This window comes from Microtus pennsylvanicus, chromosome 7, assembly GCF_037038515.1.
Source record: "Microtus pennsylvanicus isolate mMicPen1 chromosome 7, mMicPen1.hap1, whole genome shotgun sequence".
NCBI lineage: Eukaryota > Metazoa > Chordata > Mammalia > Rodentia > Cricetidae > Microtus > Microtus pennsylvanicus.
In genome coordinates, this window is record NC_134585.1 from 2,702,893 (window position 1) to 2,719,900 (window position 17,008).

At 48.6% G+C, this 17,008-nt stretch overlaps 1 protein-coding gene across 2 annotated transcripts; it reads left to right on the top strand.

The window, feature by feature from the left end:
- Nucleotides 1-211: 211 nt before the first annotated feature.
- LOC142854244 (H-2 class II histocompatibility antigen, E-S beta chain-like) lies at nt 212-12,297 on the top strand. 2 transcript variants are annotated; one of them, XM_075979544.1, is made up of 6 exons: nt 212-363; nt 2,962-3,231; nt 10,306-10,587; nt 11,149-11,259; nt 11,639-11,662; nt 11,972-12,297. In XM_075979544.1, exons 1-6 carry the CDS (start codon nt 264-266, stop codon nt 11,983-11,985), a joined length of 801 nt encoding a protein of 266 aa, XP_075835659.1. In that variant the 5' UTR covers nt 212-263; the 3' UTR covers nt 11,986-12,297. The 2 variants fall into 2 exon arrangements, 1 of the variants encoding a protein (XP_075835659.1); XR_012911308.1 differs by lacking the exon at nt 11,972-12,297 and having other exon boundaries at nt 10,306-10,544; nt 11,639-11,661.
- Nucleotides 12,298-17,008: the final 4,711 nt, after the last annotated feature.

Genomic DNA, 17,008 nt, shown 5'->3' on the forward strand with positions numbered 1-17,008 from the left:
CTGGATGGAAGCATTTCAGCTGCGACTGGATCAAGCATTAAAAATACCAAATTAAAAGAGAAATTGCTGGTTTCATAGAGGGCCCTCATAGTGAATTTCTAACTAGTAACTGATGATGATGTTCACATCTGATGCTGATTGGCTCCTCAGCATCGACCTTACTCAGCACAGCACCAAAGCAGTGAATCCCCTGGGTCTTCTGACCTGGGTGTGGATGGAGAGAGGAGACAGTTTTCAGGGTGTGAGACCACCTCTCCTCCAGCATGGTGTGTCTGTGGCTCCCCAGAGGCCCCTGGGTGGCAGCTGTGGTCCTGACACTGATGGTGCTGAGCTCTTCCGTGGCTTTGGTCAGGGACCCCCGACGTAAGTGTGCACCTCAGGTGCTGAGCTGCTGGGGGCGGGGGAGGAAGGGGCCGATTTCTCACTGTCCAGGTCAAGCCCCTTGAATCTACTGATATTTTCTGTGACCACCCACAGTCCTCACATGAAATCCAAACTGTTTCCCCAAAGAGGAGTGTGGATGCCTGTGCTCTCAGATCTGTGTGAGAGGCCCCACGTATCAGCCATTGCTTTCCAGTCTCTTCCTGGAGCATCTCCAGCCTGTGTCACAGTCCTCAGGTCACAGTCCTCAGGGCCGGGAGAGGACTGATAGTCATGGTGTTAAATCAACCCCTGCACAGGGCTTGTCCTCATTGTGTTGAGCTATGCCAGACAAAGAGGTTTCTCTTTAAAAATAGGACTTCATATGTGTGTTTGTATTCTATGTTGTATATATGTTTCTGTTTTGAGTAAAAAGCTGAGCTTCCTGTGTGGAAGCTCAGCTGGGTGGTGGGTTAGTTCGCTTTCTCCTTGGGAGCTAAGGCAACCTTAGAGCCGTGGGCTCCGTGAGCGGTCCTTCTGAGAGCCTGGGGCGGATTGGAGCCCGGTTTGGTTTTGTTTTCACGTTTTTTTGTGGCCTGGAACCGTGAAAGAGGATTGAATCTCATCAGCTTCCTCCTCTGATCAGATTTGACAAGTAAATTTGGCATTGCATTGTAAAAAGATCTGGCTTGTGAATTCTCTGGATCTGTCATTCAGATCAGAGACTGTGAGTCAGTGTTGGGATGATGGTTTAAATTTCTGGAAACTTCTCCAGCAGTTTCCTATTACTTAGGAAAAGCCCAGAGGCCTGCGTCAACGCCCGGTTTTTAAGTGCTTAGCTCCCCACGATCCCTCCAGCTCCTCTCTCGCCTGCGCCCTTACATTCTGAGATTCATTGTCCTCTGCTTTCTTGGCTAAGTTCATGAACTCTCAAGTTTTTATGCATGGTTTCACCTCACCTCACGTGTGCACCCGTCCGTAAAAACTTGTAGCCACCACCCTTCCTGTCTGAGACCGATGTAACCATCCTTGACGCTAACCGTCGTTCGGTTCCCCAGAGCGCGTCGTCTCTGGTTCCGTTTCCCTGCCGTTTCCGTTTCCGTCTACAGAGCCGCACCCTTCTCTCCTGACTTGTCTCGTTCTGGGATCGCGTCTTGACCGTTTCCCTTTGGTTTCTCACTTCATAATTTTAAGCTGAAGAGTGAGAAGAGGTCGTTGCTTTCTCCTCTTTAGATTCCCAGAGGCAGCACAGGCCTGCGTCACGGTCAGACGCAGAATATTCTAGAAAGGGTGAAGAGGCTTGAGAGTGAAGGTGGGAGGCAGCTGTCAGGCTGAGGCTCAGCCCTGAGCAGTTACTGTGTGTGGTCTTCATTAGGACATTATGGGCTCGGGATCAGAAGGTGTCCCCTGCTCCAGGGCCCCCTCTGGGTGCTGATCTTTGAGGAGGTGACCTGACCGCAGCGGTCACTACCAGTCCCTTCTGGCTGGCCATAGCAGGGTTGTGCTGTTTTGTTTTAACCCATCTGGACTGTTCGTTTCTAGACTGTGGGTCAGTAGTAACACTTCCACCCTTTCTGAGCAGCGGAGATGTTTGTATGTGGGAGACATCCCTGCCATTCCTCCAGGGTTTTTGTTCTATTTGGGGACATGCTCTTTGACGGGTCTGGAGCTAGGCTAGGCTAGTGGCCCATGAGACTACTGGATCCCTCTGTCTCCCCTCACAGGGTTAATGGTGTGAGCTCTGGAAATCAAAAGGCAAGTGCTTTACCCTTGAACCATCTCGACAGCCTCGGCAGAGGATGTATTCTTGGCCAAGACTGGGAGAAGCGGGAGATGAAATGGCCCATCAACTTCTCCACCCGTTTGGGGTCTGGAGGTCATAGACAAGGACTAAAGAAATGAGGGGAGGCACGGGCTAGTGAAAGGGTGGGGTGTTTGTGCTTTCTCTGGCAGTCGAGGTAGGTTTTCCCAGAATCTGGGTCCTTCTCTTTTATGGATTTTGTTAAGATTGTAGTGGGATATTCATATTTTAATAAATAAACCTTGCCTGAAGACCAGAGGCGAAGTTAAAGCCACTAGAGGTCAGATAATACTAACACACACCTTTAACCCCAGAATTTGGGAGGCAGAGGCAGATGGATCTGTGAGCTCAAGGCTACCTTGGGCTACACAAGACCAATACAGAAACAAATTCAGGTGGTGGTGGCTCACACCTTTAATCTCAGTACTAGGAAGTCACATGCATTCAATGCCAGCACTAGAGGGGATATAAAATGGGAGGAGAGAGAGGTTTAGTTTGCTTAGTCTATAGTTGCCCAGCCTTGGTAGAGGTAAGACCTCTGTAGTGGCTTGGCTGCCTTGCTTTTCTGGTATTTAGGTTGAACCCCAATATCTGTCTCTGGGTTTTTATTATTTATGCTACAGAGAGAGAGAGAGAGAGAGAGAGAGAGAGAGAGAGAGAGAGAGAGCGCAGTGTAGGCAGAGGTGGTTCAAGGCATTCATGCCCACTTGGTTTGGGTATCTGAAGAGGGACATATGGCTTTGAGGTGTCGGGTCCCTGAGAGAGAGTCACTTGGGCAGGTGACACTTCTGTCTCCACAGCTCGTTTCTTGCAACAAGTTAAAAGCGAATGCCATTACTCCAATGGGATGGAGCGGGTGCGGTACTTGCAGCGACACATCTATAACCAGGAGGAACACTTGCGATTTGACAGCGAAGTGGGCAAGTACCAAGCAGTAACTAAGCTGGGACAGATCCAGGCAGAGTACTGGAACAGCCAGAAGGGTTTCCTGGAGCAGAAGCGGGCCAAGGTGCACACGTTCTGCAGATTCAACTACGCCATTGTGGAGATTCTAACAGTGCAGCAGAGAGGTGAGGAAATGGGGAGGGAAAGGCCAGAGAGAGAAGGGGAGGGGGAGAGAGAAGGAGAGGACACAGAGAGAAGAGGGGAGTGGGGGGAGAGAGGACACAGAGAGAAGAGGGGAGTGGGGGGAGGGGGAGGAGAGGACACAGAGAGAAGAGGGGAGTGGGAGAGAGGAGGAGAGGACACAGAGAGAAGAGGGGAGTGGGGGGAGAGAGGAGGAGAGGACACAGAGAGAAGAGGGGAGTGGGGGGAGGGGGAGGAGAGGACACAGAGAGAAGAGGGGAGGGGGAGAGAGGAGAGGACACAGAGAGAAGAGGGGAGTGGGGGGAGAGAGGACACAGAGAGAAGAGGGGAGTGGGGGGAGAGAGGAGGAGAGGACACAGAGAAAAGAGGGGAGTGGGGGAGAGAGGAGAGGACACAGAGAAAAGAGGGGAGTGAGGGGGAGAGAGGAGGGGAATACAGAGAGAAACGGGGGGGGGTGTCACACACATGTGAGGAGCACCCAGAAGGAGTGTGTGGCTGTTGATTGACAGGGGTGCTTACCTGGACCCGGTCTGATCTGTCACAGGTGGATCCAAGCTGTGACTCCCTGAAGTTTGCATTAAATCCTTAAGTTTACAAAAAGAGATAAAAGTTATAGACATATTAGCATTGCCACTGTTTTAAATTTGCACCTGTAGAAAAAGCAGCTAACAGGTGTCTGTAGACAGCTGGAGTAGACTCATGTCTGCGAGCCACGGCAGAAGCAGCTAACAGGTGTCTGTAGACAGCTGGAGTAGACTCATGTCTGCGAGCCACGGCAGAAGCAGCTAACAGGTATCTGTAGACAGCTGGAGTAGACTCATGTCTGCGAGCCATGGCAGAAGCTGTGGCTGTGGGTTAAAAGTGTGAGCATGCTCTCCTCTGTCCGGAGGACTGGACGTGTGCATGTGTGTGTGTGTGTGTGTGTGCATGTGTGTGTGCACGTGTGTGCATGTGTGTGTGTGTCTGTGTGTGTGTGCATGTGTGTGTGCACGTGTGTGCATGTGTGTGTGTGTCTGTGTGTGTGTGCATGTGTGTGTGTGCATGCGTGTGCATGTGCATGTGTGTGTGTGTGCATGTGTGTGTGCACATGTGTGCATGTGTGTGTCTGTGTGTGTGTGTGCATGTGTGTGTGTGCATGTGTGTGTGTCTGTGTGTGTGTGTGAGTGTGTGTGTGTGCACGCGTGTGCATGTGTGTGTGTGTCTGTGTGTGTGTGTGCACGCGTGTGCATGTGCATGTGTGTGTGTGCATGTGTGTGTGTGTGCACGCGTGTGCATGTGCATGTGTGTGTGTCTGTGTGTGTGTGCTTGTGTGTGTACATGTATAAGTATATGTTTATGTCTACATATAGACAGACATACAGATAGATAGATATGACAGAGATGTTTTCAGTATGATGAGAAGCACTTTTAAATCTATACTTAGAAAATAACCAAAGAAATGTAAAATCGTGAGCTTCTGACTATGATGACATTAGCAAAACTTAAGTAACTCTAGATTAATAGCTTATCAGAACTCCATTGGTTAATGTTAAAATTCTGAACTATTTTTGTTTTTGGTTTTTTGAGACATGGTTTCTCTACATAGCCTGGCTGTACTGGAACTCACTCTGTAGACCAGGCTGGCCTCAAACACAGAGAGATCCGCCTGCCTCTGTTTCCAGAGATTAAAGATGTGCACCACCATTGCCAAGACCTCTGAACTTGTGAAGTCTTAATAGCAATAGCATAGATGGAAGGAAATGTGCGAAATCTCTTGTTTTCACCTCAGATCCCTTCCTTAGACCATCACCACGCGCATTGGCACGCCTCAGATCCCTTTCTTAGACCGTCACCACGCAGTGGCATGCCTTAAGTTACTTTCTTAGATCCTCACAACTCACTTAACTTCAAATCTTTTATTTCCATACCATGAGAGACAGATGGTTGGTCCCTGAGATCAGTCATCACAAAGCAAACTCTTTAAAATAAAGGAATAGTAAAACACTGAAACCCATTCTGTGGTTTATCTTTCAGTGTGAAGTCAGTCAGCAAGGTAAAGCGTTCTGTGTCTGCCTTTCCTGTTGGGAGACCTAATGGCTCTGGAAAAGTGAGGCCTGATTTTACACACGAAATGAACTAACCGGGCAGCAGCAGCCTCGCGGGGAGGGGCTGGGTGCTTGCTGCTGCCAAACTGATAAAGCTACAGTTAGTTGTCAACACCATCAGCTCTCTTTGCTCAGTGGTTAGTGTTGCCACAACCCAGGAGGAGTTGCCTATGCCATGGAGTTCTTTGGAGAACTTAGGGTTGCCTCTAGGAGCTGTCGCTTCTGTCTGTCATGGGAAGCTGTGTGTGTGTATTAATTAATTAGTGAATTAATTAATTAAAAATATTTTCTCATTTTACATACCAATCCCAATTTCTACTCCCTCCCCTCCTCCCACTCCCTCTCCCTTACCCCCACTCCAGAGGGTAAGGCTTCCCACGGGGAGTCAAGCAAGTCTATCACCTCGCTTTGAGGCAGGACCAAGGCCCTCCCCACTATGAGCAAGGTATTCCTCCAGAGAGAATGAGTTCCAAAAAGTTCAATCACAGGATAAATCCTGGCCCCACTGCCAGTGGCCCCACAGATGCTCCAGCCACACAACTGTCACCCACACTCAGAGGGCCTAATTTGGTCCTATGTAGGTCCCCAGCTGTCAGTCCAGAGTCAGTGAGCTCCCCTTAGCTCAGGTAGACTGTTTCAGTGGGGGTCCCCATCATGGTCTTGACCTCTTTGCTCATATTCTCACCCCTCCTCTTCAACTGGATTTTGGGAGCTCAGCCCAGTGCTTGGTTGTGAATCTCTGCATCTGCTTCCATCGATTGCTGGATAAAGGTTCTCACGGGAAGCTAAAAATTAAACATTTAGCATGTCATATTTAGCAGATCTCTGAGGAGTTTGAACACCATATATCAAGTATACCTGATTTTAAACAGACTGATGTTTTTAGCTACTTGCTTTAGGGTTAACCTTGAAAACATCTACAGGAGGCTGATAAAGCTCGTCCCTGCAAGTGGATTGCATTTGCACTCGGCATGACTGACACAGTTCTGAGCTCATTAAAGAATCTGATCATTGGGGCTGGAGAGATGGCTCAGTGGTTAAGAGCACTGACTACTCTCCCAAAGGTCCTGAGTTCAATTCCCAGCAACCACATGGTGGCTCACAACCACCTGTAATGAGATCTGGCGCCCTCTTCTGGCCTGCAGGGGCACATGTAGGCAGAGCACTATATACATAATAAATAAATAAATCTTAAAAAAAAGGATCTGATCATTTATAAAGTTACTGACCGTTAATTCGCATGTCTTAATTACCTTCAGCAGTTGACAAGTTAATAGCTTTGGTAAGATTAGGTCTTTATAATTTTAGCCCTGTTAAGTCTGGGCCTTAAAAATTTGTCTTGAAGCTGGGCAGTGGTGGCACACACTCTTCTTCCCAGTACTCAGGAGGCAAAGGCAGATGAATCTCTGAGTTCGAGGCCAGCCTGGGTTACAGAGTGAATTCCAGGATGGCCAGGGCTACACAGAGAAACTCTGTCTTGAAAAACAAACAAATACCAAAAATTTAATTGAAGATCCTTTATTATCAAAATAAAACTTCAAATTATAATTAGAGAAACTGGGAGCTTTCCAAGACCATAAATACAGCTCTCATAGAGACCCGAAACCTTACTGTCCTGATCCTGTCGTAGCCCACCATGATAGAATGAAAGGAAAAATATCGGCTCTCGATGCCCAAGACCAAGTTCTCGGAGGGACAGAGGACCAGGAACAAGAGACAAACCCAGGAGATAGAGGACAAGGGAGAAGGAGAAGGGGACGGGGGAAGGGGGCAGGGCTATTTGTCCCAGATAAGGACAATGGCCTGCTCTGGGCAGAGAAGAAACTGATGTGGCCCATAGGAAAATGGCAGTTTATCAAGGCAAAAAAGGGAAACTCCATGTTAGGATGAGGTGTTTAATTTTAATTGGGCAGGTTCATTAGCCGAGCCAAAGGGGGCATTTGAGTTCTATACTTTGATACTTTGATAGCTGGACCTTGGTGGTCTCAGGAGGAGGAAGTGGTCACACAAGGAAATGGACCTTGGTGGCTGGCTAGCTTTAGGAAAATAATCAAATGGCTTTTGGCAAGGCAGAGGGAATGGGGGAGAAGAGCAAGGCCCGCCAGAGCCATGTGCACCACACTTGAGCTGGCCAGAGTCCTCTCCCAGAATACCAGTTTCTTGTGCGTCTTAGGCTTTCTGTCACTGTGAAGAGACACCATGACCACGGCAACTCTTATTAGGAAAACCTTTCATTGGGCAGACTCATAGTTTCAGAGGTTTAGCCCGTTATCTTCATGGTGGAATGTGGTGGCTGGGAATACGGCAGCGTGCTGGAGAAGTAGCAGAGAGTCCTATATCTTGCCTTGCAGGCAACAGGAAGTGGTCTATGACACTGGGTGGTATCTTGAGCATAGGAGACCTCAAAGCCCGCCTCCACAGTGACACTTTCTCCAACAAGACCACACCTCCTAATAGTACCACTCTCTTCAGGGGCCATTTTCCTTCAACCCCTCCATGGTATGTCTCACCTTCAACCCCTCCATGGTATGTCTCACCTTCAACCCCTCCATGGTATGTCTCACCTTCAACCCCTCCATGGTATGTCTCACCTTCAACCCCTCCATGGTATGTCTCACCTTCAACCCCTCCATGGTATGTCTCACCTTCAAACCCTCCATGGTATGTCTCACCTTCAACCCCTCCATGGTATGTCTCAGTTTATCCAAACAGCTAAAGGTTGACAAAATTAGCAAAGACAAACAGGCCAGACATATATCTCCAAGTCAGTTTCTGCTAACCCGAAGAGACCTTAGGAATTTATAAATCTTATTTATCAAACATATTTTGTTTCTTTAAAAAATTTTCCAGAAGCCTGGTGTTGAACACAATTAGCAAAGACATAATGGTTAGACACGCATTTCCAAGACAGTTTCTGTTAACCTGAATAGACCTGTATAATCTTAAGAATTTATCATCATATAAAAATACACTCTAGCCAGGCGGTGGTGGCACACGCCTTTAATCCCAGCACTCAGGCAGAGGCAGGCGGATCTCTGTGAGTCCGAGACCAGCCTGGTCTACAAGAGCTAGTTAGTTCCGGGACAGGCTCCAAAGCTACAGAGAAACCCTGTCTTAAAAAAACCAAAACAAAAATCCACTATAATCCAAAATATTTTAGAGACCCATTGTTGCCTCCTTGGTGTAAAAGGAAGATACGATGATAAGCAGAGGATTCGTTCAGTAGACTAAGAAGTTTTATGAATGTCGCCTTAGTTGGTTTATAGCACGTGGTCATCTTAATCAAGATGGTGGTGAGGTCCATGGCATGGACTCTTTTTTAGCCTTAGAACAGTTTGCCGCTAGCCACAATGTTGTTTCCATCCTGAAGAGGCCATCAGCCAAGATGGAGGTGAGTCTCAGGGCTGCGATTTCAAAACATCCACCTTCCTAAACAAGAGTTGAATCCCAGTCACACATAGCGAATTATGATTGCACATGTATAGATTTTTAAAAGCATCAACCCTTTGTTACAAGTTTTAAGCTTTTTGTTCCATATTTTGCAGAATTTTAACCACACCCCAAAACTCATAAATCCTAGAATTTACACAATAGGTTTTAGAGATTTTTCTTTTGTTTTGTTTTTGAGCAGAAGTTAATCATGACGATAAAAGATTTTCAGGAGTGGAAAGTGGAACAGTCTTAGGGTTAGACTTTTGGAAGTGAGAGCAGAGAAAGTTCAGACATAAGAGACTCTTTGGGATCATTTGTTGGTGCAGTGGCAATTGTTAGCATCTGCGGGAATTTAGAGGTCGAGTGTAGTAGCACCGGCCACTGAGCTACACCGAGTCGACAGTGGGAGGGTTGTGAATTGTCCGCCGGCTCAAGCAGGAGCCAAGGCAGAATTACCCTCAGAAGAGCATCATTAGGGGAGCGCCTGTGACCGCGGGTGTCAGGAAAAACAGTGGCCATGAGTGATGGGAGCCTGAAGGAGAAGCGTCCCTGCCCCTAAAGGGAATGTCTGACTTTTAAAGATTTCCAGGGAGAAGCAGTTTCCTAGTCTGGGTGACTATGGCTGTGATGGCTTATACATCATCCATGTTCTTCATGGAAGAGGGCAGGACAGGATCTCACACAGGGCAGGAGCCTGGAGGCAGGAGCTGACGCAGAGGCCAGGGAGGGGAGCTGCTTACTGGCTTGCTCCTCATGGCTTGCTCAGCCTGCTTTCTTACAGAACCCGGGACCAGCAGCCCAGAGGTGGTACCACCCACAGTGGGCTGCGTTCCCATACCCCATTGATCACTAATTAAGAAAATGCCCTACAGCCCTATCTTGTGGAGACATTTTCTCAACCGAGGCTCCCTCCTCTCAGATACCGCTTGTTGAGTTGATGTGAGCTAGCCAGCACAGGTGGCCAGTTCCACAGTGTGTGATACAGCCTGGCTTGGCTTCCATGACTCCTGCAGTGGGTGGTCTAGACAGAACTATAAACAGTGCCATGGAGCTGCAAGGGAGAAGGGCTGGGCTTGCTCCTGCCCACCAGCTCTGACATCACCAGCAGGGGCCTGCAGCTCTGGGGCCTGATCTCTGGAGAAACTGGAGTATAAACTGGAAGTGTGTTAATATTCTGCTGTTCTGAGGACTGTTTTCCAGACCAGGATGGCAGTGCAGAAATTTTTTTTCCTGGCCTGTTAGCTATGGCCTTCAGTCTACAGGAACCACACAACGGAGGAGGAATACTTTTCTTCCCTTTATTAATACAATGTATTGTAGAAATTGAAAATATTTTAACTCAATAATGAAAAGTTGTCTGAGGTATAAAATAAAACCTTAGGGTTCTTCAGATCTAATGGCCCTGTGATCAGGATTAATGTCACGGGAAGGTTTTGGAGGCCTGTCTGGACTTCAGCCTGGGTTGATGGAGGCAGACAGGTCCCCAGCCAGAGAGGACAGCTCTGCCCTCATGACCTATTCTCACCTCCCTTTCTCCTCTAGCTGAGCCTCAGGTGACTGTGTACCCAACAAAGACACAGCCCCTGGAGCACCACAACCTCCTGGTCTGCTCTGTGAGAGGCTTCTACCCAGGCCAGATTGAAGTCAGATGGTTCCGGAATGGCCAGGAGGAGAAGACTGTGGTCGTGACCACGGGCCTGATCTGGAATGGAGACTGGACCTTCCAGATCCTGGTGATGCTGGAGACGGTTCCTCAGAGTGGAGAGGTTTACACCTGCCAGGTGGAGCATCCCAGCCTGACCAGCCCTGTCACAGTGGAGTGGAGTGAGTGGGAAGGAAGCTCCTGACCCAGAGAATCCCCGCCCACCAGGGAGGGGCGTGGCTTACCCCTGCCTGTCAGTTTTCCTGACCTTGCTAATCCTCACCCACAGGGAAGGGAGCCTGGCTTACTGTTTGTCAGCTCTCTCTGACCACACACTATTTCCACTGGTTCTGCACTGTCCTCCCCTGGCTGCAGCCTCTGCCTCTGGCTGGGTTGTGTTTCTGCTGCTGCTCATGCAGATGATGGACAAGAAGCAGCGCAGGTCATGGCTGACCTCAGGGACGTCCAGTCTCAGCTCTGCCTTTGCTTAGCTCTGTCACCCTCAGGACTGTGCATCCTCAGAGCTCAGAGGCTTCCTGTCAGCTCCCCTCAGGGTGGCCATATTAAATCTCTTCATGCTGTGAACCTCTTGTTGTTTGACTGCTTCCAAACATCACCAGGAGTGTTCAAGTCCAGATCCCCTAGAACAGGCTTCTTTTTCGGTCTCAAAGCTCTGAATCTCAAAGGTCTCAAGTGGATGCAAGATTTGGGATGAAAACCTCTAAACCTGGCTTCCTTTTCAGGGGCTCAGTCCTCATCTGCACAGAACAAGATGCTGAGTGGAGTTGGGGGCTTCGTGCTGGGTCTGCTCTTCCTCGGGCTGGGGCTGTTCACCTACTTCAGGAACCAGGAAGGTAAGGAACCTGGTGGTGGTCAAGACTCCATAGCATTTCAGAGAAGAGACATGACTTTGTTCTTAGAATGTCATTGGTGCTGTGGTCTCAGGTGTCAATGGACCCTGAACCCAACAGTCTGAAGTTACTAGAGTGAACCCTCAGGGTTGATGAAAGATGGAGATGGGAAAGTTAAGATGGTTCTAACTTGAGAACTGGGAACAGAGGAAGAGTGAAGGAAGAGCCACTGGGCTGGTGTGCCTGAGGCTTCCTGAGCCCCTTCTCTCTGTCCACACTCCCCTCAGCCCTGCCCTGTGATGGCAGCTCTGCCTATGGGAACAGGTGTCTGGGGACAGATCTTCCTCCATGCACTTAGTGTCTGTTTTATTCTCTTCTCTAGGACAGTCTGGACTCCAGCCGACAGGTAACACCCTTCAGTCTTCCCTCAGAGAGAGATCTGCTTCCCTACAGTGTGGAGTGGGGTGTGAGGGACACCAGGCAGAAACACAGGGGAAGATAGATACCCCAGGGCCTGACCAGGGAGTTTGCTCTGAGCCTTGTTCCTGCACAGGCCTGTTCCCTGTTCAGGACTGTGCTGTGAAGCAGCGCAGACTTGGAACTTGAGACATTCTCTCTGCTCACCACCATGCTGTCCGGGAGGCCTGAGGGGGTGAGAGAAGACAGACACTGCAGAGTTCGGTCTGGAAACTCCACTGTCCCCTGTGTTCTGCAGGACTCCTGAGCTGAGCTGAGGTGACAAGGCTGAAGGAAGGAGCTCTTTTGTCTCCACATCATGAAATCTTTTCCTTCTGGGCTCAAGTTCCCCCACTGACAGTGCTTCCCCAGGACCTGCCTCCTCCTGGCTCTGGACCCTACAGACGTGTGCTCCCTGTCCAGCCCCTGGCCTCAGCCTGGCATCCTCTGGGACAGAAGTAACCCCATTTCCACCTGCCCCTTACGTGGTGCATCTGAGCCCATCTGTGATGTGGGATTCCCCTCTGTATGCTGTTAATATGTTTTACTGTCATTGGTTAATAAAGAAGCTGCTTTTGGCCTATGGCAATGCAGAATAGGGCAAGGTGGGAATTCTAAGCAGAGATAGAGGAGAAAGAAAGGCGGAGTCAGGGAGATGCCATGGAGCTGCTGAAGGAGAAAGATGCCCACCAGATACTGCTGAAACCTTGCTGGTAGGCCATGACTTCGTGTTGATGCACAGATTAATAGCAATCAGTTAATTCAAGATGTAAGCTAGCTAGAAATATGCTTAAACTATTGGCCAAACAGTATTGTAGCTAATACAGTTTCTGTGTGATTGTTTCGGGTCTAGGCAGCCAATTACTGCCGCAATGCCTGCTGTCTTGGATAGTTTCATGTCGACTTGACATCAGCTAAATCATCAGAGAGGACAGAACCTCTACTGAGAAAATGCTTACGTAAGACTGAGCAATAGGCAAGCCTGCAGGACATTTCCTTAATTAGTGGTTGATGGTTGAGGATGGGAGGTGCCGTTCCTGGGCTGGTGGTCCTGGGGCTGTAAGAAAGGAGGTGGAGAAAGCCACGAGGAGTGAGCCAGTAAGCAGCTCGGCTCCTCCTTCTGCCAGGTCCCTACCCTGCTCAAGTTCCTGTCCTGACTTCATGAATGGACTGCGTGGTGGTTTGGATGTAATTGGCCCCCACAAGCTCACAGGGAGTGGCACTATTAGGAGTGGGTGTGGCCTTGTTGGAGAAAGTACATTAATGTGGAGGCAGGCTTTGAAATCTTATCTATGCGTAAGCCACACCCAGTGACTCAGTTTACTTCTTGCTGCTGTAGGTCAAGATTTAGTATTGTCAGCTCCTTCTCTAGCACCATGTCTGTCTGTGCATCATTATGTCCCACCATGGTGATAATGGACTAAGCCTCTGAAAATGTAGGCCGCCCCAATTAAATGTTTCCCTTATAGGAGTTGCGGTAGTAGTGGTGTCTCCTCACAGCAATAGAAGCCCTGACTAAGACAGAAGTTGGTACCAGGAGTGGGGTATTGCTGTGATGGGCCTGACCAGCTTTGGTTTGAAGGAGTATGGACTTGGGGCTGTGGATGCTTTGAGTGCTACTTATGGGTCACACTAGCAGGAGCATGGAAGACAGCGGCGCTGAGTGTGGTTTGATGAACTCTGGGGGCCTGGCCCAAGAGGAGAATATTAATATGTGACCTAGAGAGTGTTGTGATATTTTGAAGAATGTGGCTGCTTTTTGCCCTTGGCCAAAAAGTCTGACTGAGGCTTAAGTGAAAAGAGTTTTGCATTAATTCCCTTGGCAGAGGAAATCTCAAAACAGCCTAGTATAGACTGTCATGTGGTTATTAGCGTTAGCTCTAATGAAGATTTACAATGAAAAGTACCAAGTTTAGGCAGTGAAGGAAACCATCAAAAACAAACGCTGGTGAAGATGTAATTGAAGAGGGGCCATGTTCCAGCTCCAGTAAGCAGCAGAACCTGGCAACTTCAGCCGTGTGGTTCTGGCTTTAGAGTTAAGGAAAGAAGAAAGGGGCTACGGACTATTTCTCCATTACTAGGAAAAGCAGCAGAGGCTAGGCATGTGTCAGGGTTTTCCCTGCATGGAAGCTTAGAGATGTCGTTGCATAAAACTGTGAAGGAGAAACCTGGATCACCTTGGAGACCCCAAAATATTGGAGATGTCAAAGCCATGGGGTACCTGCAGAGGAAAGGGGGTGGAACCAACCCAAGAGAGAGAAGTGTGCTGTAGTCAACAAAGCTGAAAGGAGTTGGAGATCTGAAGAGCGTTTTGACATCAGACACGGAGACACAGGGTTTGGAGTTTGCCCAGATGTTTTTCAGTCTTCCTTAGTATGCTCACTTCCCCCATGTTTTGGAACAATAATGTATATCATGTATTATTAAATGTTGAAAGTATGTGATCTTCTTTTCATTTTGATTTTACAGGGAATTACAGTTATGAGATTGCATGAATCTCAGAAGAGACTTTGAACTTTGAAACATTGTTGAGCCTGTGATAGACTATGGGGACTTTTGAAGTTGGACTAAATGCATTTCGCATTATGATACTGTTACGTGCTTATGGGGCCAGGGAGTGGAATGTGGTAATTGGCTCCCATAAACTCACAAGGAATGGTGCTATTAGGAGGTGTGGCCTTGTTGGAGACACCGTGTCACTATGGAGGCAGGCTTTGAGGTCTCATGTATACTCAAGACACACCCAGTACTCAGTTCACTTCTTATTGCCTGTGGGTCAAGATGTAGGACTCTCAGCTCCTTCTCCAACACCATGTCTGCCTGCAGGCCACCAAGTTTCCCCACCGTGATGATAATGAACTGAGCCTTTGAAAATGTAAGCTACCGCAGTTAAATGTCCTTTATAAGATTGCTGTGATCATGGTGTCTCCTCACAGCAGTGCAAACCCCAAGACAGACTGTAATAGTGAAGGGTGAGTGAAAGAAACCCTTATTCTTCATGTTGCTTTGGTCTTGGTGTTCCACCAGAGTAATAGTAACGCTAAGATATCTGCTCACTGTTTCCTCACGTAAACCAGGAATGGAAATCCTGTTTCATAGAGTTGGCGAGGGAATAGGAAAGAAAGGAACGACTCAGACATGGTTTATGCCTAAAGCAGATAATGTGTAGGGAATAAATTAAGCTTATGTTTTACATTTCCTTGTCTGTTAGAATAATTCTATACAACCCAAATAGTTCCGACTCTTTTTAAAAGGACATATTGAGTAGCTTGGATCTGGCTCAGTCGATGGAACCGTTGCCTCGCAAGCACGGTGACAAAGTCAGGTCCCAGAACTCTTGTTCTGATGCTGGGTGTGGCACAGGTTAAACCCCAGTGCTGGGGAGGTCGAGACGGATCTCTGGAGCACCCTGGGCTCTCTGTCAGGCTGAGTCAGTGAGATTAGGGCAGTGAGAGACCCTGTCTTAAACTGGCTGAACGGTGTTCCTCAGGAGGACACTGAGGTTCCCTTCTGGCCTCCACATTTATGCTGGATCTAATTTCTCTTTATTTCATGCAGATTATTTTATAAAGGTCACATGAAGCCCACAGATAGAAATATCCAAAATGAATCCTTCTTACTATATTGTCCAATATTTAAACATCTGACACTTTTTCAGGATACTTAGCTCCTTGTATCATTTTATGGTAACAACTGTGTTATGTGTGATTAGATTGTGTGTATGTATTACACATATGTAATTTGTCTGTGTGTTACAAATGTGTAATTACCATGAGAAGCACCCCCCCCTTTTTTTTAAAAAAAGAAAGCAGCTCATTATATTTTGGGGGAAAAACTGTATGAAGGATACGAGATCAGAAGAAAAATGATAGAATGAGATAGAGGAGGTGATTTGTTTAGGTAGGAATACTTTCTCCAGAGCAGCGGCTTCAGGCGTCCCTGGCCTGCAGGGCACACGATCCCCCATGACTGAGGTGTTTTTTTTTTTTTTTTTAGTTTAGTGGCTGTACCTGAATCTACTGATATTTTAACTCCCATCTCCAACCCCCACCCCAGACCCTGCCATTAGCACCCAACTGCTCAGACCACAGCCTGATAAATCAGGTCTCAGAGACCCATCAAAGGAGCCTGGGCAAAGCTGTGAATCTGAGTTTTGTCCGTCATGCTGAATGAGACACGCCCATCCTTGTGCTTCAAGAAGACACACTCGGGCAGACTCACTCAGTTACCTTGAACAGACTCTCTGGAGAGGTGTCTGCCCAGTACGTGCCCTCAGAGAGCCATCCTGTAGTTTTACGCTAGTCTTCCCATTCCTGGTCACACGCACACACTCCCAGGACCGAGGCTTCGCAGCTCCTGACCACCACCTCCCAGTACCACTACCCTGAGGTAAAGGCCTGCTGACCCAGCTCTCAGGGCTGGGAGTAGAATTTCAGCCAATCTGAGGTTAGATCTGAGGTTCCCTGTGGTCACGTGTCCCTCTTTAGATAAGATGAGTTTAGGGTGTGCCTGGGCCCCGAGTTACAGTCACTGTGAAGAAACCATCGCTCTGATCTCTGAGACACTCTGCCAGATGGAGCACACAGGAGTCCTCTGCAGACTGAGATGGCTGGGGCTGGAAGGGGAGGGGACACTCGGATATGCATCTGTCCCAGCCCTCTACCCACTGTCCAAGGCTGAGCCCAAACACGGGGAGCAGGCGCTTTCTGAGATGGACAGAGGGTGACTCGCCGGCGCGGAAACGTTCTTTCCTCCAACTCTGAAAAGAACATAGATGTGTGTTAGCAGACCTAATATTTGACTTTTCTACCAGAGGAAACCATTCCTTTGAATTCTAATGTCCCAGATGCACTTTGCACATTTTGTTTGACCTAAAATTTCCATTCCTCTTCTCTTCAAATATTGACCCTTGAATTAATTACTCTAAAAACACCTTCCATTGTGTGGACTAGAGGGGTTCACGGTACAGCTATCGTCTTCTCCAACAGAGAGGTGCCATTCCACGGCCTCCCTCAGGCACTCCTGAGCACACACGGGTGGGACGCAGCTGTGAGGAGTGGCACGGAGCTCGTGTGAATGTCCCACTTAACTCTCTTTATAGCATGTTCCCACCCTCCCCAGGACGGTGTGCGCGCGCTGGGCCTCAGGGTGGTCCCCAGGACGGTGTGCACGCTGGGCCTCAGGGTGGTCCCCAGGACGGTGTGCGCGCTGGGCCTCAGGGTGGTCCCCAGGACGGTGTGCACGCTGGGCTTCAGGGTGGTCCCCAGGACGGTGTGCGCGCGCGCTGGGCCTCAGG

What these genes read in the sequence shown, in the direction of transcription:
- LOC142854244 (XM_075979544.1), top strand. Translation starts at nt 264, where the DNA reads ATGGTGTGTCTGTGGCTCCCCAGAGGCCCCTGGGTGGCAGCTGTGGTC. An exon ending in TCTAACAGTGCAGCAGAGAG is followed by an intron (nt 3,232 to 10,305) that starts GTGAGGAAATGG and finishes TTTCTCCTCTAG; the next exon opens with CTGAGCCTCAGGTGACTGTG. An exon ending in CTACTTCAGGAACCAGGAAG is followed by an intron (nt 11,260 to 11,638) that starts GTAAGGAACCTG and finishes TCTCTTCTCTAG; the next exon opens with GACAGTCTGGACTCCAGCCG.